Genomic DNA, 22,573 nt, shown 5'->3' on the forward strand with positions numbered 1-22,573 from the left:
TTGAGTTCTAGTAGAAGATAGACACTTTGTGTACATCTTCCCCGTGTTCGATACCCGGTACTAACCTTTTGCTATACTATACCTACTCTGTATACTTGCAGGTATTTATAGTGCAAATAAAAAGTGCATCAATTGCACCTTATTGATGCAACCTCATTTCTGTCTGTTGCAGGATATCCGAACCGGGGAAATAATTGGACGTGGCACTGAACGTGATGGATTGTACTATGTAGATGAGATAGCTCAAAAAGGGACCGCTATGCTAACTCACGGGTCTGCCAATAGGAAGACTTGGCTTTGGCATCGACGCTTGGGACATCCTTCTATCGGTTACTTAAAATTATTGTTTCCTGATTTTGTTTCTAAACATGATGAGTATTGTGAAACTTGTTTTTTGGCCAAAAGCCACCGAACCTCTTATCCTTTGAATAATACTCGTGTTGATCTTCCTTTTTCATTAATTCACTCTATAGTTTGGGGCCCCGCACCTTTTACCGGGGGGCAGGATCTTAGATACTACTTAGTTTTTGCTGATGACTGCACTCGCATGACTTGGGTATATTTCATGAAACAAAAATCTGAGGTTTATATACATTTTTCACACTTTTTTAACCTTATCAAAACTCAGTACCAGTCTTCTATAAAAATCTTGAGATCAGATAATGGGAGGGAATTCGTTAATTCAACCATGAAATAATTTTTTCAAGAAAATGGTCTGATTCATCAAACCAGTTGTGCCTACACTCCCGAACAGAATGGTGTAGCTGAAAGAAAAAACCGTTCCCTCCTAGAAATGACCCGCTCTATGCTCATTGAATCAAAAGCCCCAAAACACTTCTGGCCCAAAGCCATTGCCACCTCAGCCTATCTATTGAACAGATTACCCACAAGTATCCTCAAACACCAAACACCACTCCAAGCCCTATCCTCCTTCACCAAAATTCCACCACCTTTAACTCTTGAATCGCGAGTCTTTGGGTGCTCCGTTTTTGTTCATACCCCAAAACATGAAAGAACCAAACTTTCTCCTTGTGCAATTAAGTGTGTCTTCGTGGGTTATGGGATAAACTGAAAGGGGTATAGGTGCTTTGATCCTAAAACCAATCAAATGTTTGTTACGATGGATTGCAATTTCCTTGAAACCGAATACTTTTATACCCACCTTAGCAGTCAGGGGGAGAATAGTAGTAAGGATCCGCTAAGTTGGATATCAGCTCTGATACCATGATAGAAATCCATGGGTTCCATCCTAAAACCAAATGGTGATAGGAGGAGGGCCCATAAGACTTATATACTAGTTTCAGTTTTCTCTTGACACCGATGTGGGACAGTTATATGTTATATTTTTAGTTTCAATTGCCAACAGTTCGCATAAGCCGTTTCCTAAAGGAGAAGGAGAGAAACCCTAGAGCCGCCGACCACTGCCACAAGGACAACGACGTGTGCAACAACACCTTGGAAGACGGCCGTAACGCCACATGTTGCAACAACAAGTGCTTTGACTTGCAGTACGACAACAAAAACTGCGGCTCGTGTAAGAAGAAGTGCGCCGTCACAGAGATGTGACGCAGAGGAGAGTGCGTGCTCCTCGCCAGTGGCGGATCCATGATCCGGAAACGGAGGGGGCGGACTATATAGTATTAGTTTGATTTAGTGGCTATTTTTTTCGTTGCTCGGGGCGAGGCAAACAGAGGGGGTGGACATGGTAATTTTACGTCCCGATAAGAAGAAAATAGTTGCACGGAGGGGGCGACCGCCCCCTCCTGCCCCCCCTAGATCCGCCACTGCTCCTCGCCTACGACAAGAGGCACTGTGGCGCGTGCAACCAGAAGTGCATGGACAAAGGATTATGTGTGTACGGCATGTGCTCTTACGCCTAGATCAAGGTGAAAAAGCAAAAATTCAAGGGTTGGTATATTTGAATTTTTATTTTTGATTTGAAATGGTGAATTTCAATAATAAATGAAAACGGTGTTTGGATTGGTGTTTAGTTAATACTACCATTGTTGTGTCACGTATTATTTCCTCTTGGGTTTCAGTAAATTTTAAGTACACGTCCATATATATATATTTGTATTTATTATTGAGACAGAAAAGGTCAAGAAGTTGATCATACAAATGAGAGTGGGGATTTTGTACTTTAAGGTGACGTTCGGTTGTCATGCCTAATTATTATGAGACTATCCATTTAAGATTAAATTGTGGGATTATTTTAGTTGGAGGGGGGATGCTATGACTAATTATCATGAGACTATACATCTAGGATTAAATTGAGGGGGTCAATCTTATGAATCAAACCTGATACATATTTAATCATGAGATTTAATCTTGCCAACCGAACACCCCTAAATGAAGTAGTTATATTGTCTAAATGTAATTAAATTATAATTACATTTTAGTATCCAAAAATATTTTATACTATGACTTTTGCTCTAGGCTGCAAAATAATGCAAATACAATTGCCCAAGTGCTCAATCCATTCTAATTTACTTTTACAAATTTAATAAAACTTAAAAATAGAGTATTAATTACTATTATAATATTATTATAATTTTCAACACCTATTTATTTTAATTTTTGATTCCGTTATTAGTTTCAACTCCAATATATTTTTATTGATGTGAGATAAATAGTTTTACATGGAAAAGATATGAGTAGTTTTTATTATTTTCCATACAAATTTATTAGATTTAAATAAAAAATCAATGCTTCAACAGAAATATATTGCCCGGTCGGATAGTTTTGGGAATTTGCATGATCTAATAAAGTTTGTAACTTTATAAACGCAACTTTTATAAGTCATGAATTTATTCGACCTAATATTTAACCGTTGAATAACGCCGCTAGATACCGTTTGTCAGTTTCACTAGTTGAACCCCAGCCAAAACCCCACACCATCACCAAATTCAATCTGCGTTAATTTCTCAATTTTCAAACCCTCGATCCACCACCGCACCGATTCTTCTTTCCCGGCGGAAGCAGTAGGCACTGCGACCGTATCAATTAACTGCTCTCCTTGAGTGAGTTGCGACCTTTTTCTCATGTTAATTGCTGATTTTCCTAAAATGCTTAATTCGGTTTATCAATATGATACATCCAGGGCGGGCGTGCGATGGTGCGGATATGGTGTCCTTTCTGTGCCGTCAACGTTCGGACTGATACCGCTGAAGGAAAAACGTAAGCCCTCCTTAATGCCGCCTTTCTATTTCTAGTTTCAAATCTCACATTTTTATGTTATGTGGTGAGTGTGCCAACTGAAATTGAGTTTGTTTCTGACATAAAAACAGTTGCTGTTCACTTTGTGGAAGGGTTCTATCTGAAGACAACTTCACAGAGGAAGTTCAGTTTACGAAATCATCTGATGGACAGGTTTGTGATGTTGTTAGGCTAGTTTAAATCCTTAGCATCATCATTTGGCACTAGGCCTAACTTGTTCATTTAATCATGTGTTTCCTAGACTGCTAGCTTGGGAAAATCAAAATGTTGTGATTGCTTTATATGAAGATTTCAGTGTTGTATTACCTCAGCACAATAATTCCATAGTTTTTTTTTTCTTACCTGACAAAAAGAAGAGAGATTTTGTCATCTGTTCGGTTAACTTTTTCTTTCTGTTGGGTTTTATTTTCTAGTTCTACTATTTGATGCTGTTCAGTTTTGCTTAGTTCCCAAACCGTAAGGCTCACATAGGTATTGCTTTGTCAAAGATGATAAAAGAAAGGTTTGTGTTGTATTTGAATTGAAGATTTGGCGATATCTTTGTTATACTTTGGTGGACCGGTGGTTGTTCGGATTGGATTCAGAGAAGGAATGGAAATTCACTACTCTCATTTTGGATTTATTTCTTAGTGATCTTCATGAACTCAAAATCCCCTCAATGAAATGGAAACCCATTTCTTACAAATCAACAAATTCACACATTTCTAATTCCAATCAACCTCTAAGGATAATGTTCAAGTTGGTGTTTCGTGGCACTTGTTCATTCAATCTGTCCTTACTTTTATGTAGGAGTATTAATTAACTCCAATTTATCCACAGGCACGCATGCAAGGTCGTTTTGTGGCGTCTGTCCAATCTCATTCAGAGAGTCGTGAGAGGACATTGAATGAAGGTAGATTTCATAGCTCTTTATTCAGTATGCTCGATATTGTTGTTTGGATGATAAAGCCTGCAGGCAATTGATGGAACTTCTTGAGTGAAGTTTAAAATCATCACTAGTGAAAATGTACTTTTTTGAAGTACGCACTCACTATTTGTTTTGTCAATACTTGGTTGTTATCAAGTAGTGCTAATATATTTATGAATCTAGCAAAACATCATAAATTTTACACAAACTAAAGATATATATGCTCTGTAGTTCCTGTAAATCCTATAGATTGTACTGTACCATTTGTTCAAACTAAGACCTACAAGATAATTTATCAAGAAAAAGTGAAAAGCAAGATGAACACTAAAGTTTGTACACTAAATTAACATTGTAATGTAAACATGCAGCTATTTCCTTGGTAGTGGTTATACTTAGATGGCTATCAGTAAGAAGGTTGTATCGGTTACTCACATCTAACATGCTTTTATATCTTATGAAGTTTTGCTTATTCGACCTCTCCATATTTCTTATGCAATGTCCTTGGTTTTATAGCTTACAATGGAATAAATGATATAATGTATGCCTTGGAAATTGACGGTGGTGATTACATAGCTAGTGCAGCATTACGGTTGTATAAGGTATAGCTCTCTCATCAAGTCCAAAGTTCGTGGACATTTTGTTGATCAGCAATCGATGCAACTAATTATGGCACTTACAGTTGGCACTAGATAAGAACTTCACAAAAGGGCGCAGGAAAGAACAAGTGCAAGCTTCTTGTCTTTATATTGTCTGTAGGTAATGAATCTCCAAGAGGACATCCTTTTAATGTTTTTATCCTTAGCAAAATGAAGGCAGGCATGTAGTCATGCAATGCAAGTCTGTTCCTATTATGATGACATTCTTTTATAATTGTGAGACTTAAAATTGAACAAAATGCTGCTAAAAGAGGCACAATTATCAAAGTATACACCTGCTATATATGTCCAATCATGACTCCTAAAAGAGAGTAATCAAAACATATTGTACTTTGAAAATCAAGCTTTGATTGTTTTCTCTTTTGGTTTTGCAGGGCTAAAGATAAGCCATTTCTTCTTATTGATTTCTCAGAACATCTAAGGATAAATGTGTATGTTGAATTTTCTTTCCTTTCTTCTGCATTCTTCCCTTTTCTTTTTCCAAAATTCCTGTGGTGTTTTTTTTTTTTTGTTTTGTTTTGTTTTGTTTTTTTTGTTGGTGGGGGGGGGGGGGGGGGGGGTTTGGTGTGTACTTTATGCATTTTAAGCACGATCATAATCAATTTCTCTAACACGTCTTGAGTTTTATTAGACATAAGAAGTAATATGAAATACAGATATGAATCAAGCCAGGAATGTTGTTAATACTAGTGTATGAGGTTTGGTAACATTTCAGGGCGAGTACTTGTTTTTGTCAGTTTCTAACTAGTTTTGATTTTTTGCTGCGATAGTTTGTTGGTTACCTATTATCATTTGAGTCATGTTATTTTCCAGCTCCATCCAACCGCCATCTTTTGTATACAGTTGCATGCAAAAGATAGACAACTTGCAGTTGAGGATGCTTTTTGTTTTAACATTTAATAGGATGCTTTTTGTGATTTTCTTACTATTGAGCAAGCTAACTATTTTGGATGATTGGAGATATTCTCCTGTGGATTATTGGAGGACTTAGAACATACATTCACAATTCCTTATGGGAAATATGCAAAGGACCTGAAGATTTTTGATATATGTATGATGAAAAGTGTGCAAACTATATGATTGAATTATTTCATAGTGTAGCACAAACCTAATTAGAAGGGTTAATGTGTAGCTTTTATGTTAAAGAAGAGGTTGGAGGTTTGGCCGACTCCTACTTGCTTGTTAAAGATTTAGGACATTTTGATATATACATACACAGATACATGCATAGTTACATACAGGGTACATATATATGTGTGTGAGTTGATTAAAATAAAACTACCACTTAATGTGTGAGCATGAGAACACTGCACTAAATGTTGCATTCATCTAGATGCGTCCACCATAGATTTTCACAATCTAAGGGTTGAAAATTATTCTCACGTTCTTAGGATAAGAAGGATTTTCATTTGAACCTATGTAACTGTGAACAAAGCAGTATATAAAAAGCATTGTTCCTCTGTAAAGAAACCTTACGTTTGGAAATTAACCTTGACCATTCAGCAATGATGATCTATAAACAAGAGTGGTATAAAATTAACATTTTAAGTATGGTTTTTATATGATCATTTTCCTTTATATATATGTAGCAATAAAACGTAGATATATATGGAGAAGTATATAGACATCGTAGAGAAAAGTAGTCAGTATATTTCATTTCTTTATAAAGCACACATATAATACTCCAACAGACTAAGCCAGACTAGTGTGGGATACTTATTCTATGACATACTCTATAAAAATATATACAAACATTATTGTGGGTTCTTCGTAAAAATTATATATTTTGTGAGAAAGTTAATGAATTTGTGGTAAACATATTAAATTAATGAATTTGCTGCGAACTGTTTAACTGCATACAAAAAAGTGGAATTTTCCTCTTAGTGGGATTCGAACATATGTCCTAAATTCATTTAGCAAGAAAATGCATCTACTGATCTTCAGGATTGAAAGGCTGAGAATGTTCTCTTTTCACACAATATTTAGGGGTTCTCATTTGCACCATTATATATGAATTCAAATTCTCAACAAAAAAAGTAATCATTTCCATTCTAGTTATCAACAACCAAAAAACTAGCTTTTAAGGTTGAATTGGACCGAGGCAAGAATTTCAGCTTTTTTCCAAGTATGTGTACTTATAATGTTGGGAGTATTGTTCTAGGATGGTGAAAGGGGTCTATTTCTATTAGATTTAAAAGAATTGAATATGGAGTTGAAAGTGCCCTTTATGGTTCCTTGGGATGACATTAAGGGTTATACTCCTACTCTTTCTACCACGACCCGGGAAAAACTGATAGCTTACCTGAAGTTATTATCCTCTTAATTTGCTGGCCTTGTAACATTTTGAGCATAATCATAGAGTTGATCACTCATCACTAAGTGTCATTCTGTCAACAAGCTTATAAATAATCTTTTTTTTATTTTGTTGTGGTGCTGAGATCTCTTTTTTGTTCGTTTCTATGTAATTCATCACAGCTATGTACTAGGGGCAGTCTTTTTGCAGCTCTGCAAAGTTCTTAGCCTTGAAGAAACTGGTCTTTTGCAAAAGCTTGTGGATCCCAGCCTTTTCATTCACCGATTTGCTGATCGTATGTACCTCCAATCACCTGTTCTTTATATTCCAACCCAATGATTTACAATATGTAGGTTTTAGTGATATTAAAATGAAATTTCTGAAAGTAGGATATGCTGATATATTATCATCAAAGTTGATCCGCATCTTAATAAAAAGACCTGATGATCCCAAAAACAGTTAATTGATCCTTGAACTAACTTTCTGGGATTTTCGGTATCTGGTGGACCTTCAGTGTTTCAGAAACATGGCTAACATATTAGATGTTCTGTGATATTGAGGACTATTATTTGAACTTCTAATTTGAAGTCTGTTTGGAAGCAGAGACCAAAATGCTATTGGTGGTTTATAAACATTTTTTGAACTTTTAATTTTAGGTCTGTTTAGAAGCAAGGACCAACGTATTTCCAAAACTGCACTTCAGATTGTGGCTAGCATGAAGCGTGACTGGATGCAGGTGAGAAGGGGAGGGGGGCAGATTTCTCGTTTTCTATTTGTTAGAGTAGAGTTATGTCAATAACCTGTGTCTCTTATATTTTGCAGAGTGGAAGGAAACCAAGTGGGATATGTGGAGCTGCACTTTATATATCTGCTCTAGCACATGGTCTTAATTGTTCCAAATCTGATGTTGTAAGTGTTGTTGGACATAATATATACTATGGTCGCTACATTTATTTAATTAGGTAGATATTTATTTGCTAACACAGTGCATGCCATGCTGTCTCTGTGCCTGAACTAGTTAATTAAGGATGAAATCGATTTATTTTATATAGACGCGTGAGTTATTAGTTTCATCAGAATGTAGGTAACAATATAATTGTGTCAATTGACATCGTAGTTTTATGATCTGTGATACATATGCAGCTTCTCTTTGTTGATTATTCTACTAAAACCTATTTTTCCTTTTCACATAGCGGTTACTACTAAGAATTTCAATTTCTCTTTCTTTAAATTTCATTTTTGTCTATGCTAACTTAAACAAAGAGTATGTGCCAACGAAAGCTTAGTGCTATATGTTTGCGATGACAAATATTTTAAAAGCCTGCAGACTGGATCAGGCGTCTTGCAGACTGCAGTAGCTTCTGTATCATTTTCTTTCTTGCTTCCTCTTGTCTCTGAGATTGCAAAATGATAACATGTTTGGTTTGATGGAGCTTTATTTAATTCAGGTTTCTGAACTGTTGTCAGATTAAGACGGTCCACATATGTGAAGCAACATTGACAAAGCGGATGATTGAATTTGAGAATACCGAGTCAGGAGGTCTAACGGTATGTGTTAGCCTTGTTTGAATTGATTTATCATGCTTTAGTTATCAAAATACTTGTAGTTGGTAAGACAAAGATCTGCACTGGAGGCATCATTAGAATCTTTGAAGTCATTCATAATATTTCTGACGGTTAAAGTTTTTACTTTGTTATCAGTCATCACATTTCTATGCTATGTAATACTCCCTCCGTCCACAAAAAATAGCCCCATTTGTGGACGGCGCAGGTTTTAATGAGAAATTAGTAACGTAAGAGAGAGCGGAGAAAAATAGATAAAATAGGAGAGGGAGAGAGAAAAGTAAGAGAGAGAGAGGAGAAAAAGTGGATAAAGTAAGTGAGTTTCCATTTTTGAATTGGGACTATTTTTTGTGGACACCCCAAAATGGCAAAATGAGACTATTTTCGTGGATGGAGGGAGTACTATGGTTTTGTTGTTTTAATGTATTTGTTTAAATGATGTGAACTTGGATTGGACAATTGTAAATTAAGAGGAGGTTGTGTGTATATTGTTTACTTTTATTTATATATTTAGAATTCTTGTACTGTTCTGGTTAGTACGGAAGTACCGGTGTGAGAAGTCCAGCTCAGGTGACACTCTTAAAAAAAGGTTATCGCATTTATATCGCATAGCTTTGTTTATCCTGTTAAAACTGTTGGATGCTATTCATATAGTGGTTGGTGTTATTCACATTCATGGGATCAATATAACACTTTTCTCCCTTATTTTGTGACCGTAGATTGAGGAGTTTGAGAAGAAGTCAGAGGAACTTGCCGCTCTGGAAAATAATGTTGAAGACAAATTTCAAATGAAGTCTAGGAATGGTGAGCTTCTATGTAGTCATAAGGGTGATGGGAAACCTCAGTTTGCTTATGGTCTTTGTAAGGACTGCTACAAGGAGGTAAGTCTCAACCTCTGATGTATCATTTTGGTTTTACTACCATCTGTCTTTACATTGCTTGTGCCTTTTATTGCAGTTCATGGCAATTTCTGGAGGCCTTAATGGTGGATCAGAGCCCCCAGCTTTCCAGCGTGCTGAGAGGAAAAGAATAATGGCCGAGGAAGCTGCTGCTGATAGATCTGAGAATCTAGATTCATCAGCATTGCTTGGACTGACTGAGACCAACAGCAAACATTTAAATGTAGTTTCTAACTCTCTAGCAATCCCTCACCGCCTCTGGTTATTCCTAGTTCATCTTGTGAGCTTTGAAAATTTTATATACTGTATTTTTGTCTAGAGCAAATTGTGCCTGCTTCTGCAAGAAGTACTCCATAAAAATCCTTGTGTGGTGTTTACTTATTAATCCACAGTCCCTTCTCAAAAAAAAAATGATGGTTTTTTCTATTTGCTGGTTTGGTTGACCTATGATCTTATAATTACATGATTACGATTAGCTATGAGAATAGACTCCAAATATTCTTGATGTTGGGATTCCTAAGTAAGGCCCTCCGTCCCAAGGTAGTTGAGTCGTATTCCGTTTTGAGCCATCCCCACTTTAACCTTTAAACATTAATTTCCTAAATCTCGTGCCCGAAAGAAACGCCTCAACTAACTTGGGACAGAGGGAGTATTATTATAATATTCCTTTTCACTGGGTATCTGTTGATGGTCCCTACCTTTTTCCTCTGTATATTCTTGGTCGAAAATCCAGAATTTCTTGGTATACTTTTTATATCTTTGACCTATTAGTATAGATTTCTACCTTTTTTTCAGGTAATAGGCTTTTACTAGTACATCCCATTTTAATATCACAGTAATATTTTGTTTCATGCATATTGTAGTATGATGGACAAAGGAGCCTCAAGAATACTCAAGATGGAGCTACACAGCCAGCAGATCCTGATTTAACAGGCATGCCGAGTTTTACTTCTTACGAAGATAGATATTTGAATGACTTGTCAGCGTATGCTTTATATTAATTGAGAATACCTGATTTTAATCTATGTTTCCAGGAGCCACCTTGAAGCCGAAAACCATGCATGATACTATTGATGGCAGAACGGATGCTAGTGATTTTCCTTTGGAAGAGTCAGAGAGTTTATCGGACATTGATGACTTTGAGGTTTGTAAATTACCCAATCTTATTTCATTGTAAGATTAATAGAATTATAAACTATTTGTCTTGGTGTTCACCTTGTCACACGAGTCACAGTGTAATGCATCAAACAGGTGTTTTCTTCTTTTAACTCTGATAATATATGGTTAGTTACTGAGTTGTCATTTGGAGAGTATGTATTATCATGTGATATTTATGTGCTCAACATCGAAGGACGTGGTTCCTGATTCTTTGACTGTTGAACTAAAACTTAAGTACTTGCAGGTGGATGTGTATATTAATACTGAGGAGGAGAAGAATTTGAAAACGACTGTATGGGAGGAGATTAACAGGGAATATCTTGAGGTACTAAAATGAGTTCCTTATCCTGCTTCCATTTCTGTAGCCCAAACAAGATAACCAGAGCTGCATTGAAAGATACATTCTCTGATAGTAACACATAAAGTATCTGATAACAAATTCTAAGTGATTGTACTTTTAAATGCTATTTTTATTCTTTACCGATTGAGATGAAGTTGCATCATCCACTATACAATTACAGGAGCAGAAAGCAAAAGAAGCTGCTGCAGTAGCTGCAAAGAAAGCTTATGAAGCCAGTTTTGCTAACTGCTCGGGTGATGTTGAAGGCGCAAGAAAGCTCGCTGAGGCAGCTGCAGCAGCAGCTGCACAGATTAGAAAGGTGGAGTCCTCAGAATCGTATTTTTTTTATTCGTGTTTCATCTTCATTATATTCTCCTACCAAGTTCAGATTTGTCTCTCCAATAAAATACCATTATATATTTTGGACATGATTTCGGAATGTTAAATTTAATTAGGTTAAATTTGATTTCGGAATGTACTCCGAATTCCGAAACAAGTGAAGCTTGCATTTTTGTAGTTATAGTATGAATAATTGAATTACCTTACCAAATAATGAATGTACGCAAGTGTAACATGTAGAACTACAATTGCAGGAAAAACGACAGAAGCGAGCTGCTGATTTGAAAAATCTCGGGCCTCCTGAAACTGCTAAAGACGCATTTAAACAAATGTTAAATGGGAAGGTATATATCTTTTACTTTACCACCTCTGGCAACTGCTGCTGTTTCCGGTAGTGCCTTCTTCTAAAGCACTTGGAACTAGGAAGTTTGAGCCATATCATTATCATATGGAATCACAAAACATAGTTGAATTGTTTTCAGGATTATTGATGGAATGTGGTCTCCTTTAGATTCTGAGTTGAAGAATCAGTTTAGAATACCATTTTTAGATCCCTTTTCGGAGCTTCTCAAAGAAACTATTGTATGATCACTTTTGGAAAATCTCTTTTAGATAAGCTAGCTATAGAGGACTGTTTCAATAAACTTGCATTAGTTGCATCTGAGACCCCTTCTGAAAAAATAACTCAAGCCTCTTTGAACATCTTACTGTTTGGAAGTTAGCTGTCATTTATATAATAAGAGAACGCTCCAGAAATCTTATTCTTAAGAATTTATCTGCAAGGTTACTGCATATTTAGGCATTTATCTGATGGAACTTGAATTCAAAAAGGTGGCCGGAATGTGAAAACTGGAAATCTTAGATTTGAATAACATGAAATAAATTTAAGAGAGATGCTAATGATATGCCAAAATTTCTTTGAGATGCCCGTTGCTGACAATATACTTGAATATTGTGCATTGCAGCCATGGAGTTCTAAAATTCGATATGAGTTACTGGAGCAGCTTATTGATTCGGTAAGTGATGGTTTCTAGAGGTGTTAGAAGTTTTTCATCTCACTCTATTCCAAATATGCATTTCATCCTGACAGAAAAGTATTAGAATTTGATATAAGTTGAGTTAGTATGGAAGCAAACAAAGGATACAGCAATCAGAAGCCATCTCTGTTAGAATAACATTATTCTGTGTTGCATACGGGAATTGGACAAGTGTTACTTTAGTTGATGTCTTTGTAATCCATATATTGGCACTCTGCAATGTGAGCAGGATGAGCAAAGCCCCAAGAAGAGCCGGAATGAGACGGAGGCTGAGGCAGAGACGAAAGCAGAAACGGATCACGGAGACGATTATGTGGAAGAAGATCCTGAAATAGATGGCACAGAGGATAATACGGAAGAATATAATTGTGACCAAGATATTAACGATTTGGATGAATTCTAGTATTTTCACACATAATCCATGTTGTATAAGTAGGCATCATGCTACCATTGAAATATTAATTATTAGTAATATGTTACTCCATTACATTTTTTTATAGAAATACCAACCATTTGACATGTTTTATAATCTGGAAATATCAACAAACGAATGGAAAGCCTTGCTGTGTAAAATCGTTACACATTGCAAATTTGTAAAACAGATCCAGGTAGCATTTTATTCAGTGTTTCCAAAATCAATAAAAAGTTGGTTTTTTATATATGATGCGAGTCTTGATTTACCAAGCAATTCTTGAATTTCTATTTTTTATCTTGGTATTTCTGAACAAATCTTGACCCCAGCTGGAAGTAGTACAAAACTAAAGGAGAAAAAACAAGTTCGAACTAAAGGTTGAAACAACGAACAAATAATCAACTACAAATAAGCTTGCAGCAAAGCAGAGCGTCGATTTCTCCGGCCACTGGCTTCCTTCCTCCGTTTCTGTTTGTTCAAACCAGTCAAGCTTACATAGTTTTCATAACAGCGGGATCGATCAACCAAAATTCCTGGGCACGGAACCAGAACTAACAGCTCTTCCTTTATAGGCGCTCGTTCGAGAGAATCGCCTGTTGCGGTGAATCCTCCATCTGATGCCAGAAACCTTGCGGGAAACAGCCTGCCATATCATCTGAACAGCATCGTTCTCTTTGGACGGATACTCGTACTCATACATGTGTTCAATTTCTCGCAGCCTCTTCCACATCCTAGTCCACTCCTCTTTGCCAATATTCCTGGTAAGATTCAAGAGAAAGCCCTGTTTAAGAGCATCCGAGGTACTGACGAATACGCAGAACTCAGAGTAGTCTAGAACGTCTTCGTTGGGAAGCTCGATCTCATCGCTGATGATGACGGGCACACAGTGGCTAGCTATAGCATCAAAGAGGCGATTTGATGAAGGCGTGTCACCGGCTATGTTGAGGCAGAACTTGGATGAGCGCATGCCGTTTGAAGTCTGCCTAGCACCGTCCTTTTGGTAAGTTCCAAAAGAGAAATGCACATCTGATTCATTTTTCAGCATGTAGTATAACTCCTGCCGAATTATTCCACCCTGAAATCGAGAAACGAAGAAAATCTCACACGGGAGGCATCCGAGAATGTCAGAATGTGAAACAGACTAGGAGAGACCACACACAAAACACAACTCGGTCATCAATCTACCGGGGTATGTTATGCAAGAAAACTAACCGAGATTACATCACATGGGAGAAACTGTTAGCTAACAAATAGGTTTTGCAAAAACTGAGTGTAGTTTAGAATCAATGTTTTACTCGATTCTCAATCATTTGTGTATGATAATCACTCTCTTCTTTGAAAAATACACCATGCCCTTTCTATTAAGTTCGTAAGACACGCAGATATCAAGAGCACTGAATCATTAAATTCATACACAAAACGCAAGCTTTATTAACTAGCAGCAGCAGCAATGAATTGATTCCAAAAAAAGGCCAAGAATCCTAGTCTATGTTCTACTCGACTAACATATATAATCAGAAATACTCCTAGATTAAACAGAAGGCAGAGGTTCTAATGCAATCTATATTTCTCAACAATCATTTTGCAAAAAACAAAGAATATATTGATCATTAAAAATGATGAAGCAAAAGAACATAGTAGATACATATACAAGTATAAAATGTAAACAAAGCCAACTTACATCTTTTCTGTAGATAGCACCCTGAAAATAGAGCAAGGTGGGACGAGTATCAAAACCAGACGAGTCATCCACGTAGCTCTCAGTAACGTGCCTGTAAGGCGCAATCACGTCTTTCTCAACATTAGCAATGGTTGGAGGATACCTCCCGAAATCTGATAAAATGAATATTGCAGGCCACAGCTTCATCCTCGCATCTAACAAACTATTCGGATGGTGAGCAACAATTATGTGATCTTTCCCACCAGACCTCTTCCATTCATCCTGAGCTGTCAAGAACTTAACCAACTTCTCCTGCAATACAACATTCGTGCTCCTGTTCTGGCCTGGCCTCAACTTTGAGAACCGGTTATAGCATAAAGACGAGAAAAAGGGCACAAACACAACATCTGCCTCGCTAGAATTATGCACTCGCACAGCACTACGACCTGTAGAATTCTCTGCAAATTCAGAGCTCAAGAGATCCAAAGCCAACCAGTATTCTATGCTATGCTGCAGATTCAACCCACCGGGGTAGTCGGGAATCTTAACCCGGATGTCAGGCCACACATCATTCTCCCCAACACCCTTCCAACCTAATAGATCAAAATGAAACTCTGATGGCAAATCATACATGAAAACCCTAAGCATTGGCACATTAGCACCACAATTATTATCCCAGTTTGCTCTCTTACCCATTGATTCATCAAGATTCGAACTTTCAGAGAATCGCAGCAGCCTAGAGTTTGGCATTATACTAAATGCAACAGAATGAGAGTACCCAGTTGATCTCAGCACTGACAACCAAGATAATATGAACAATGACGATGTCAACAAGAACCAACAGAATAAGGATTTGTAGGCAACGAATCCCATTTTTGACATGCCAAGACCCAAAATTTGTATCAGTGGTTTCATTCAATCACTGAAAATAGTTAAATATGGGATTAACATTAGTACTATTTCAATTTGTTCGAACTTGAAATAGACCCCTAAATAAAAATCACATGTTCTACATTTCTAAGCTAATTAATTGTAGTAGTAAATAAGTAGAGCATGCATCAAGACAGAATGTAAATCTAATGCCTTGAAGCAAGGATATTAGAAATGCGAAAGAAATGAGATTTGGAAGGGTTGCGAATGCGATGAAGAAGCAAGGAAAACCGTGTGAGAGAGTGATAAGAGTGAGAAAGAGGGTAATGAAATGGGAAGAAATTCAAAAGAAATATAACCCCAGATGGATTGTGGTATCAGATTATGCAAGAAAAGAACAAGGTATGCGTTCGAGTCTACCAAACAACTCTCGGAGAAAAAGGGCGTTTTCAATTTTCAAGACTCCTTTTTTATTATTATCTCTCTTCTTTGGATTTTGATTCGAGTTTTTACATTCGGCTTTTCTTGCCTATACGCTCATCTTGATAATGAATGATGGATCAAATAGATTTTACTATCATGTCTTATTCTATTACCAAGGCATAAAATTGTGAAAATTCCTATCTTTATGTTCTAACCTTTGAGTAAATCAATTTTCATCATCACTAATTATTGCCACTTTGTTTTGCTTAATCACAAGTTATGTAGGGCCCATATGGTTACTAATGATATACAAGCAACAAATTTTCCTCATTTCTTTCTCAATTTCAGTGGGAAATAAGGGTGGCATTGTATGCTGATGTTTCTTGTCCTTTTGCTATTATTAGTTGAAATTACTAACTTCGATTTTTAGGGACATTATTTAATGTCTTGTAACATGCAAGTTTAGAAATAATATTTTAAATCCACTTTATTAAAATTGAGCCAATCTGAGAAGTAAATAATTTGGAAATTTTAAACAAGTATTTTGCTAGGGAGGTTGAATAACTTTTTCTGGTGGAAACTAGCACTATTTTAGATATTTATTTCTGTTTATATTTTTTAACAAAACAGTATATGCTATGTAAATTGTGTTTATGAATATTTATCCAAGATTAACTTACACTCTCCCTCTGCAACTACCTCAAAACATAACTATGCTTCAAAACCATGTCCAAATAAAGACCAACGTTGTTGAACAAAGTTACAACTGAAACTGAGTCTCTGATGCATAGCCAAGAGCTTCAAGACGGCCTTGTTTTTGGGAGGAGGACCACATCTCAGCATCTGCAGAGGCAAACAACAAACTTAGTGCTCGAGTTGTAGTCGCTTGGATTTCACATAGCTCAACACAAGCCTGGACATCAGAAGCTGAGCTTGAATCGTCTCTTTTGATACAAATCCAATGCCACCCTCCCATATCTCATGAGGCTACGAAAGTTCAACCGTCCGAAAGTGTAAGTGCCCAGTTATATTTAGTTTGCTCTTATGAAATAAAAATGCAATCAAAACAACTGAGAATGATGGGAAAAACTTATATCATCTCTGTATAGTATATTTCCTTACCTGATCATCGAATCTTATGTCGTTAAAAGAGTCAATTTTAAGCCAAAAAAACCACTGAGAATAATGGGAAATGTCAAAATGATGCATGTTTTGTTTAAATGGAATTCTGTTGACAGAAGCAGAAGTTAATTACTTAAGTTAAGACCATACACAACTTGAAACATCTCTATGTATTCCATCAGAATAAATAAAAAAATAAATCTTAGTTATTGAAATGGTTCTGACCCATATATGGAGCATTTTTTTTGCAATAATGAGGTCGATTATTCATGATTATATCACCTTCAAGACAATGTCCTCTAACATAACATTAGCATAAATTACGTGAACCTTTGTTGTGTCACTGGGATTTTAAAGAACTGCATTAGCAACCTGTACACGAAAACCAGAAATGTGAAGAGCAACCTGAACACGAAATAAGTTGTGTTTTCTTGACCAGCTTGAACTACTTGAAACTATCGGGTTCCAAGCACATTGTTCACCGCACGAGTCAGATACTAAGTCGATTACATAATACGACCTACAAGACAAACTACTCGATATAACACACGAATTTGCTCTGTTTTATAACGATTCAATAAGTATGATATCAAATTTCAGATCAACCTCAATTGCTCAATAAAAAATAAAAATGAAAATGCACTTGAGCTTCACTAAAACAAGCTCCGTGATCAAGATTTCGACACCAATTGAAACAAGCACAAACCAACACTATTGTGCTGACCTGAAGACTGAATCTTGCACAACCGAAAACAATAAGTGGAAAAAACACAATCTTGAAGATGAAGCCCAATTATGATCCACTCATGATCAAACAAAACACTATTATAGTAGTAAAATATTGAACAGAAGTTACACTTGTGATTACAGTGTTTCTTGACATTAATCTTTACAAGAAAATAAGAAATGCTCCTTTGGATAATTCAAAGTGTTGAATAATTGGATAGTATTCGATAGCATTATTTAGGTCAATTCAAAACTGAATCAGTTTTAAATATGGAACTCAAGTTTCAATACACAGTAAAACATATTCTTTCATCCCCAAATTTTTTTTTGCCGTTGCATTATGTTTCCCATAATTAGTCTAATTAATTACTTAGATATAAACTTCATTAGGGATTAGGGAATGTTATATTGCTAACTAATAATAACTTAATTGCTAACTACAACTAAGTAATAGCCATTAGATATTCAAGGGCTTAGATCATTAATCCCTAAATGTCAATACTATCAACGAAAAACGTCAATAATGTCATAGGATTAATTCCAAAAAATATCAATAGGGGTATTAATGTCAATTAACTACATGCTTAGTTATAACTAACTTTTAAAAGAAATCCCAAAACTTTAAATTCATATAACATATATTAAATTAAAGATAATTTCATAAGGATTCCAACGATATCATACATGCATATATTCAGACGTCAAAATTTGAAAAAAAAATTGAATTTTTTTAATTTTTTCGTACAAGCAAAAATGTCAACACACTATATAAAATATGTCAATATAATACATGTAAAATGTCAATATAAGCAATGGGATAACATTCTTAAAGCATTGTGTTGACATTCTCAAAGCATTGAGTTGATATTTTCGGAACACTAGATTGACATTTTCATCCAGGACCCTAATTTGGAGTTTTTTTTTTATCTTTTTCGATTTAATTAATAAAAACGAAAATTACACTGGCAAATTGTAGACCACCCGTTTTCTAAAATCCTATGGCCTTGAATTAGTTATAGTTAGCAATTGATCACTCCCCAACCTTATTATCTATTAACAATACATAATCACTTTTTTATCCATTTCGCATTAAATAGAGTTGTTCCCAAATTTTTTTTTACCACGTTAGATTTGGAATTGAAGGCTCCAATTCCAATTTGGAAAACTCAATTCCAAGATATCGGACGGAGAAGAGAGTATAAGGCAAGGACGAAATCCAACAAAATTTCTATTTTCCCAGATGATCATATAATTACAGAAACCGATTAAAAGAATATACAGCTGCACCCTACGCTAAATGCAGCAGTAAAATGTTAGCCTAGCTACAAAAAGAAGAAACACCGAGGATAAAAAGACCTATTCATTCTGTCTCAAACTCAAAGAAGAGCAAAATCCAGCATTACTGCCGTGGTAAAAAGATTGTAACACTCACTCTCATTATCAAAATGCCCTTTACATGATTTCTTGCTTCTTTCATATCGCCTCAGACAGCCTCATACGCATGGCTTCTGGGCTCGAAATCTTGTTGATACTGCAAGAGAGAATAACAGGCTGAGATAAAATTAAAAAACGAGTGAAGGATGATATCGGGAGGGGCGTGTACCATAAGAGTAGATCCCCACTCAATGCAGGCTTCTCATAAATCCACTCTGGAGCGAGTTCTTGCAGCAATCTGAGCTGCTCTTCCACCTCCTCTATAGTAGTATAAATTTGTTTAGTGGAATTTTTACATACAAGAATGATGACTTCTTTATTTGGTTAAATTAACTTACCTTTGTCAACAATGTCTAGTTGGCTGATTAGTTTCTGAATCAGTTCCTCTTTAGTGACGACTGCGCGTCTGATTGATTGGAAGAAGAAATAAATCTTGTCAAAGAGCTTGGGTAGGCACGCGATCATTTTCCGACGCCTCATTGCTTGAGAGATTGCTGGCTCCTGCTCAATTGATGCCAATCTCTCCTTTTCTTGAATCTGTAATGCAAACAAACAGTCAATCAGAAAAGGAAAAATCTTAAATTTAAATTTCACAACTACTATTAGGTGAGATCAGTTATGCTTACAGATTGTATTAGACTCTCTGGGAGAATGTTGAAGATGTCACCACGAGCTGATGAGGGCCCTCTCAGACCATCATTATTACCATCATTGTTCACACTCTTCACCGGAGTATCAAATTTCAGATGCCTATTTGGGGGCGGCCGTCTAACAAGTTTGCTAGGCGTTCTGCATGAATCTTTATCTGGGCTCATGTTACATCTTTTAGCAGATTGAAGTGCAGGCATTGCACTCATTGGAGTAGATGACATGTTCACTGGTGTTTTAATTACAGAATTCATGTCATCATCCTTCACAGTATTGATAGATTTCACCTGGGTGTTGGGGGTGTTGGGGAAAGTAGACGGCATTTCACTGCTTAAAGAATCTTCATATGAAGAACATGTCTCCCCAGCTGAAATTCTGGCAATTTCACTATCTTCTGTATGATGGAAGCTACCTCCAACATGGTTATCTTCAGAATCAGTTGAAGGAAGAGCAGGACCACTGAGTGAAGACAGTTCTTGCTTTAGCTTTTCCACTTGATGACCAGAATCCCGCTGTGAAAAGCTCCTTTTAAATGATGGAGGCAGAAGTGAGGCTCTGACCGACAATCCTGGGGATGCTACACCCCGTGTCTGACCAGTTGAGGATGTGCCAGAAGGCTGGGTTGAATTCGCCTCCTTTGATCGATTAAATGGCTCTGGTAGCATTTCCTCTGGAACTTCATCACCCTGAGTTCAGAATGTGGAAATTTGTCATTAACTAATAGTACTCCTATTTGAGAAGAAGAAGAGCAACGCCACAAAATCAATGAAGACAGTCATCACGGTTGAGTCAGTGCATATCAGTACAAGCCAGTCCATCTAGTCTAACAAGAGCAATTACAATGGTCCAAGCACATCAATGAGCAGATCAGCAATTTTATAAATGTGTATGTTGATACAGATTGTACGGCAACAGATAAACTAGACCAAACTAGAGCACAGTAAGAGTCAAATGCTGTATAATTGTGTTGTGGCAATTGGCATTGCAAGAATGAATATTCCATCCACCTAAACCATAGCCATATGAACAACCTTTTAAAATTCATACGCTCTGAGACATCCATAAGTGTGGAATCACATGATCTTGATCAATGTGACAAATTATCACGACCACCAATAACAGTCTACATAATTGACTTATGCAAAAGAATAAGAATGTCTAAATCTAAAATATTGACCTCTGGATGAGATTTGAAGAAATGCAGAAGCCGGTTGCGGAATACTTTTCGCAGCTGTAAATTCCCAGATTTTGACTTGCCTTTGCTCTTGATTGCTTCAACATCCAATGTAATGCGGAGATCAGGTTTCATACAGCTTGTGCGCTCGTCATGTTGAAGTGTTTTCTCCAGCACAATGGCCTCAGGCAAGATGAATTTCAATTGAGCTAAATGTCTGTATGTAAATCTCCTGAAATTTTAAGCCGAATAACAAATCAATGCTACTTGAAGCAGCATGATGATAAAAGTGCAATTCTGAACTCGAATTCTGCATACCTATCAGTCAAAGTTCCTATTTGGGCGTTAATATTACTAAATGTTGTTGCAGATCTCTTCAATTGGAGCAGTCTAATTGAAGAATCCAAACTGTTGAAGAATTTTTCCAACAACTCGTATCTGATAAAAGGGAAAAAATATCACAAATGAATATCAATAAATTATTTGGAAAGCACCAGAAAAAAAAATTTGATTTCATTGGAAGCGTAAAGATCTGAAAATAAAATTCATAAATCACAATTCATTACAATAAAATGCAGATTGCATCTTCAACGAGCACAAAATCGAAAAACCACTCACTTTGCGGGAAGCTCTACCTCAGCAGCAGCCGACTTCTTCAGTTTTGCAATCTCCGGTTCCTCTGAAATCGAAAGCGCGTCGGCACTCGGAGGCGGATCGGATACCCGTTCCCGGAGCTTCATCGCCGCTTTCCTGACATCCTCAACGGAAAAAGCCACTCCGCGGTTGCGCAGCCTCCGCGGCTGGTCCACCGGCTTCCCTGGGGTCTTCACACTCAGCGGGTCCAGGCTCGGAACAGAAACCTCCCGATCCGACGGCGCCGGCGAACTTAGAAGCTTCTTCGACTTCAACGTCGACACTTGACCGGCATCCATGGCAGCACACACAGTGGAGGTAAAGGGGTGGAATCGGTCAGGAATATATAGGGAGAAGCATCAAAGGGTTTTTTTTGGCGCGAATAGAAAGCCACGTCATCTTTGGCGCCATTTCGATGGCGAAGGACCTTTTGGGGAGAGCCGTTTAGTGTTTCGTAAAAAACTAACTTAATTAATATTTGTAATATTTCGAAAATTTTATTTTTAGACCAGATTTTTCCTTCAAATTGAATGCAATTACATCGGAATATTGATCATCCAACAATAAATAAACATTAATTTAGAATCGAATTTTCAAGTTTCGTAACATATGGCCTAAGGTCCGAATCAGATTATGAATTATTAAATTCGTACATAATACGTAATTACGTATGCAGTATACGCATAATTCAAAAAAATTGTTAAACAAAGGGTTACTTCGTTTCATATGAATTTTTATTTTCCATAATTGTCCCCTTCACGAGTTAAGGAAAGTTCAACTAAGTCCTTAATGTTGAAATTGCTAGCATAGATTACTGCTCCAAATGGATTTTATCCCAAAATTTCTCCTACTTATTTTGACATTTAAGGAATTAATATATAAAAATTAATTTATTCAATATTTATATACATTATCTAGTAAGTAGAATTTTACTTTCTAAAAAGTCCTTTTCTTAGAATCATCTCTTACTTAATAAGTCATAATTAACTACACCTTAAATTGATAACTACAAGTCTACAACCAAATTTAGTTCATCTCTTCCACACGATATCAACTAGCTATT

The 22,573-nt window shown here is 36.5% G+C and overlaps 4 protein-coding genes across 6 annotated transcripts; 2 read left to right on the forward strand and 2 right to left on the reverse strand.

The window, feature by feature from the left end:
• The first annotated feature begins 793 nt into the window (after positions 1-793).
• Positions 794-1,880, forward strand: LOC125195058 (stigma-specific STIG1-like protein 2). Its single transcript, XM_048093261.1, has 3 exons — positions 794-890; positions 1,367-1,551; positions 1,737-1,880. The coding sequence occupies exons 1-3, from the start codon at positions 794-796 to the stop codon at positions 1,878-1,880; spliced, it is 426 nt and encodes a 141-aa protein (XP_047949218.1).
• Positions 1,881-2,849: 969 nt separating this feature from the next.
• Positions 2,850-12,892, forward strand: LOC125193762 (transcription factor IIIB 60 kDa subunit-like). The gene is made up of 20 exons (XM_048091633.1): positions 2,850-3,020; positions 3,101-3,177; positions 3,288-3,369; positions 4,036-4,108; positions 4,637-4,722; positions 4,803-4,879; positions 5,154-5,210; positions 7,255-7,367; positions 7,729-7,808; positions 7,895-7,981; positions 8,540-8,620; positions 9,355-9,516; positions 9,593-9,757; positions 10,398-10,467; positions 10,569-10,678; positions 10,937-11,017; positions 11,214-11,351; positions 11,626-11,715; positions 12,337-12,387; positions 12,638-12,892. The coding sequence occupies exons 2-20, from the start codon at positions 3,113-3,115 to the stop codon at positions 12,809-12,811; spliced, it is 1,842 nt and encodes a 613-aa protein (XP_047947590.1). The 5' UTR covers positions 2,850-3,020; positions 3,101-3,112; the 3' UTR covers positions 12,812-12,892.
• Positions 12,893-13,084: 192 nt separating this feature from the next.
• LOC125193763 (probable arabinosyltransferase ARAD1) lies at positions 13,085-15,827 on the reverse strand. Of its 2 annotated transcripts, XM_048091635.1 has the most exons (3): positions 15,173-15,827; positions 14,502-15,073; positions 13,085-13,895 (listed from the first exon to the last, which is right to left on the reverse strand). In XM_048091635.1, the coding sequence occupies exons 1-3, from the start codon at positions 15,393-15,395 to the stop codon at positions 13,341-13,343; spliced, it is 1,350 nt and encodes a 449-aa protein (XP_047947592.1). In that variant the 5' UTR covers positions 15,396-15,827; the 3' UTR covers positions 13,085-13,340. The 2 variants fall into 2 exon arrangements, with proteins under 2 accessions (XP_047947592.1, XP_047947591.1); XM_048091634.1 differs by having other exon boundaries at positions 14,502-15,827.
• A 3,006-nt stretch (positions 15,828-18,833) lies between these two features.
• Positions 18,834-21,828, reverse strand: LOC125193700 (CDT1-like protein a, chloroplastic). Of its 2 annotated transcripts, XM_048091559.1 has the most exons (7): positions 21,496-21,827; positions 21,196-21,315; positions 20,881-21,109; positions 19,682-20,389; positions 19,394-19,592; positions 19,225-19,315; positions 18,834-19,152 (listed from the first exon to the last, which is right to left on the reverse strand). In XM_048091559.1, the coding sequence occupies exons 1-7, from the start codon at positions 21,807-21,809 to the stop codon at positions 19,095-19,097; spliced, it is 1,719 nt and encodes a 572-aa protein (XP_047947516.1). In that variant the 5' UTR covers positions 21,810-21,827; the 3' UTR covers positions 18,834-19,094. The 2 variants fall into 2 exon arrangements, with proteins under 2 accessions (XP_047947516.1, XP_047947515.1); XM_048091558.1 differs by having other exon boundaries at positions 18,834-19,315; positions 21,496-21,828.
• Between the last annotated feature and the right edge of the window lie 745 nt (positions 21,829-22,573).

The sequence above is a fragment of the Salvia hispanica genome, chromosome 6 (genome assembly GCF_023119035.1).
Source record: "Salvia hispanica cultivar TCC Black 2014 chromosome 6, UniMelb_Shisp_WGS_1.0, whole genome shotgun sequence".
NCBI lineage: Eukaryota > Viridiplantae > Streptophyta > Magnoliopsida > Lamiales > Lamiaceae > Salvia > Salvia hispanica.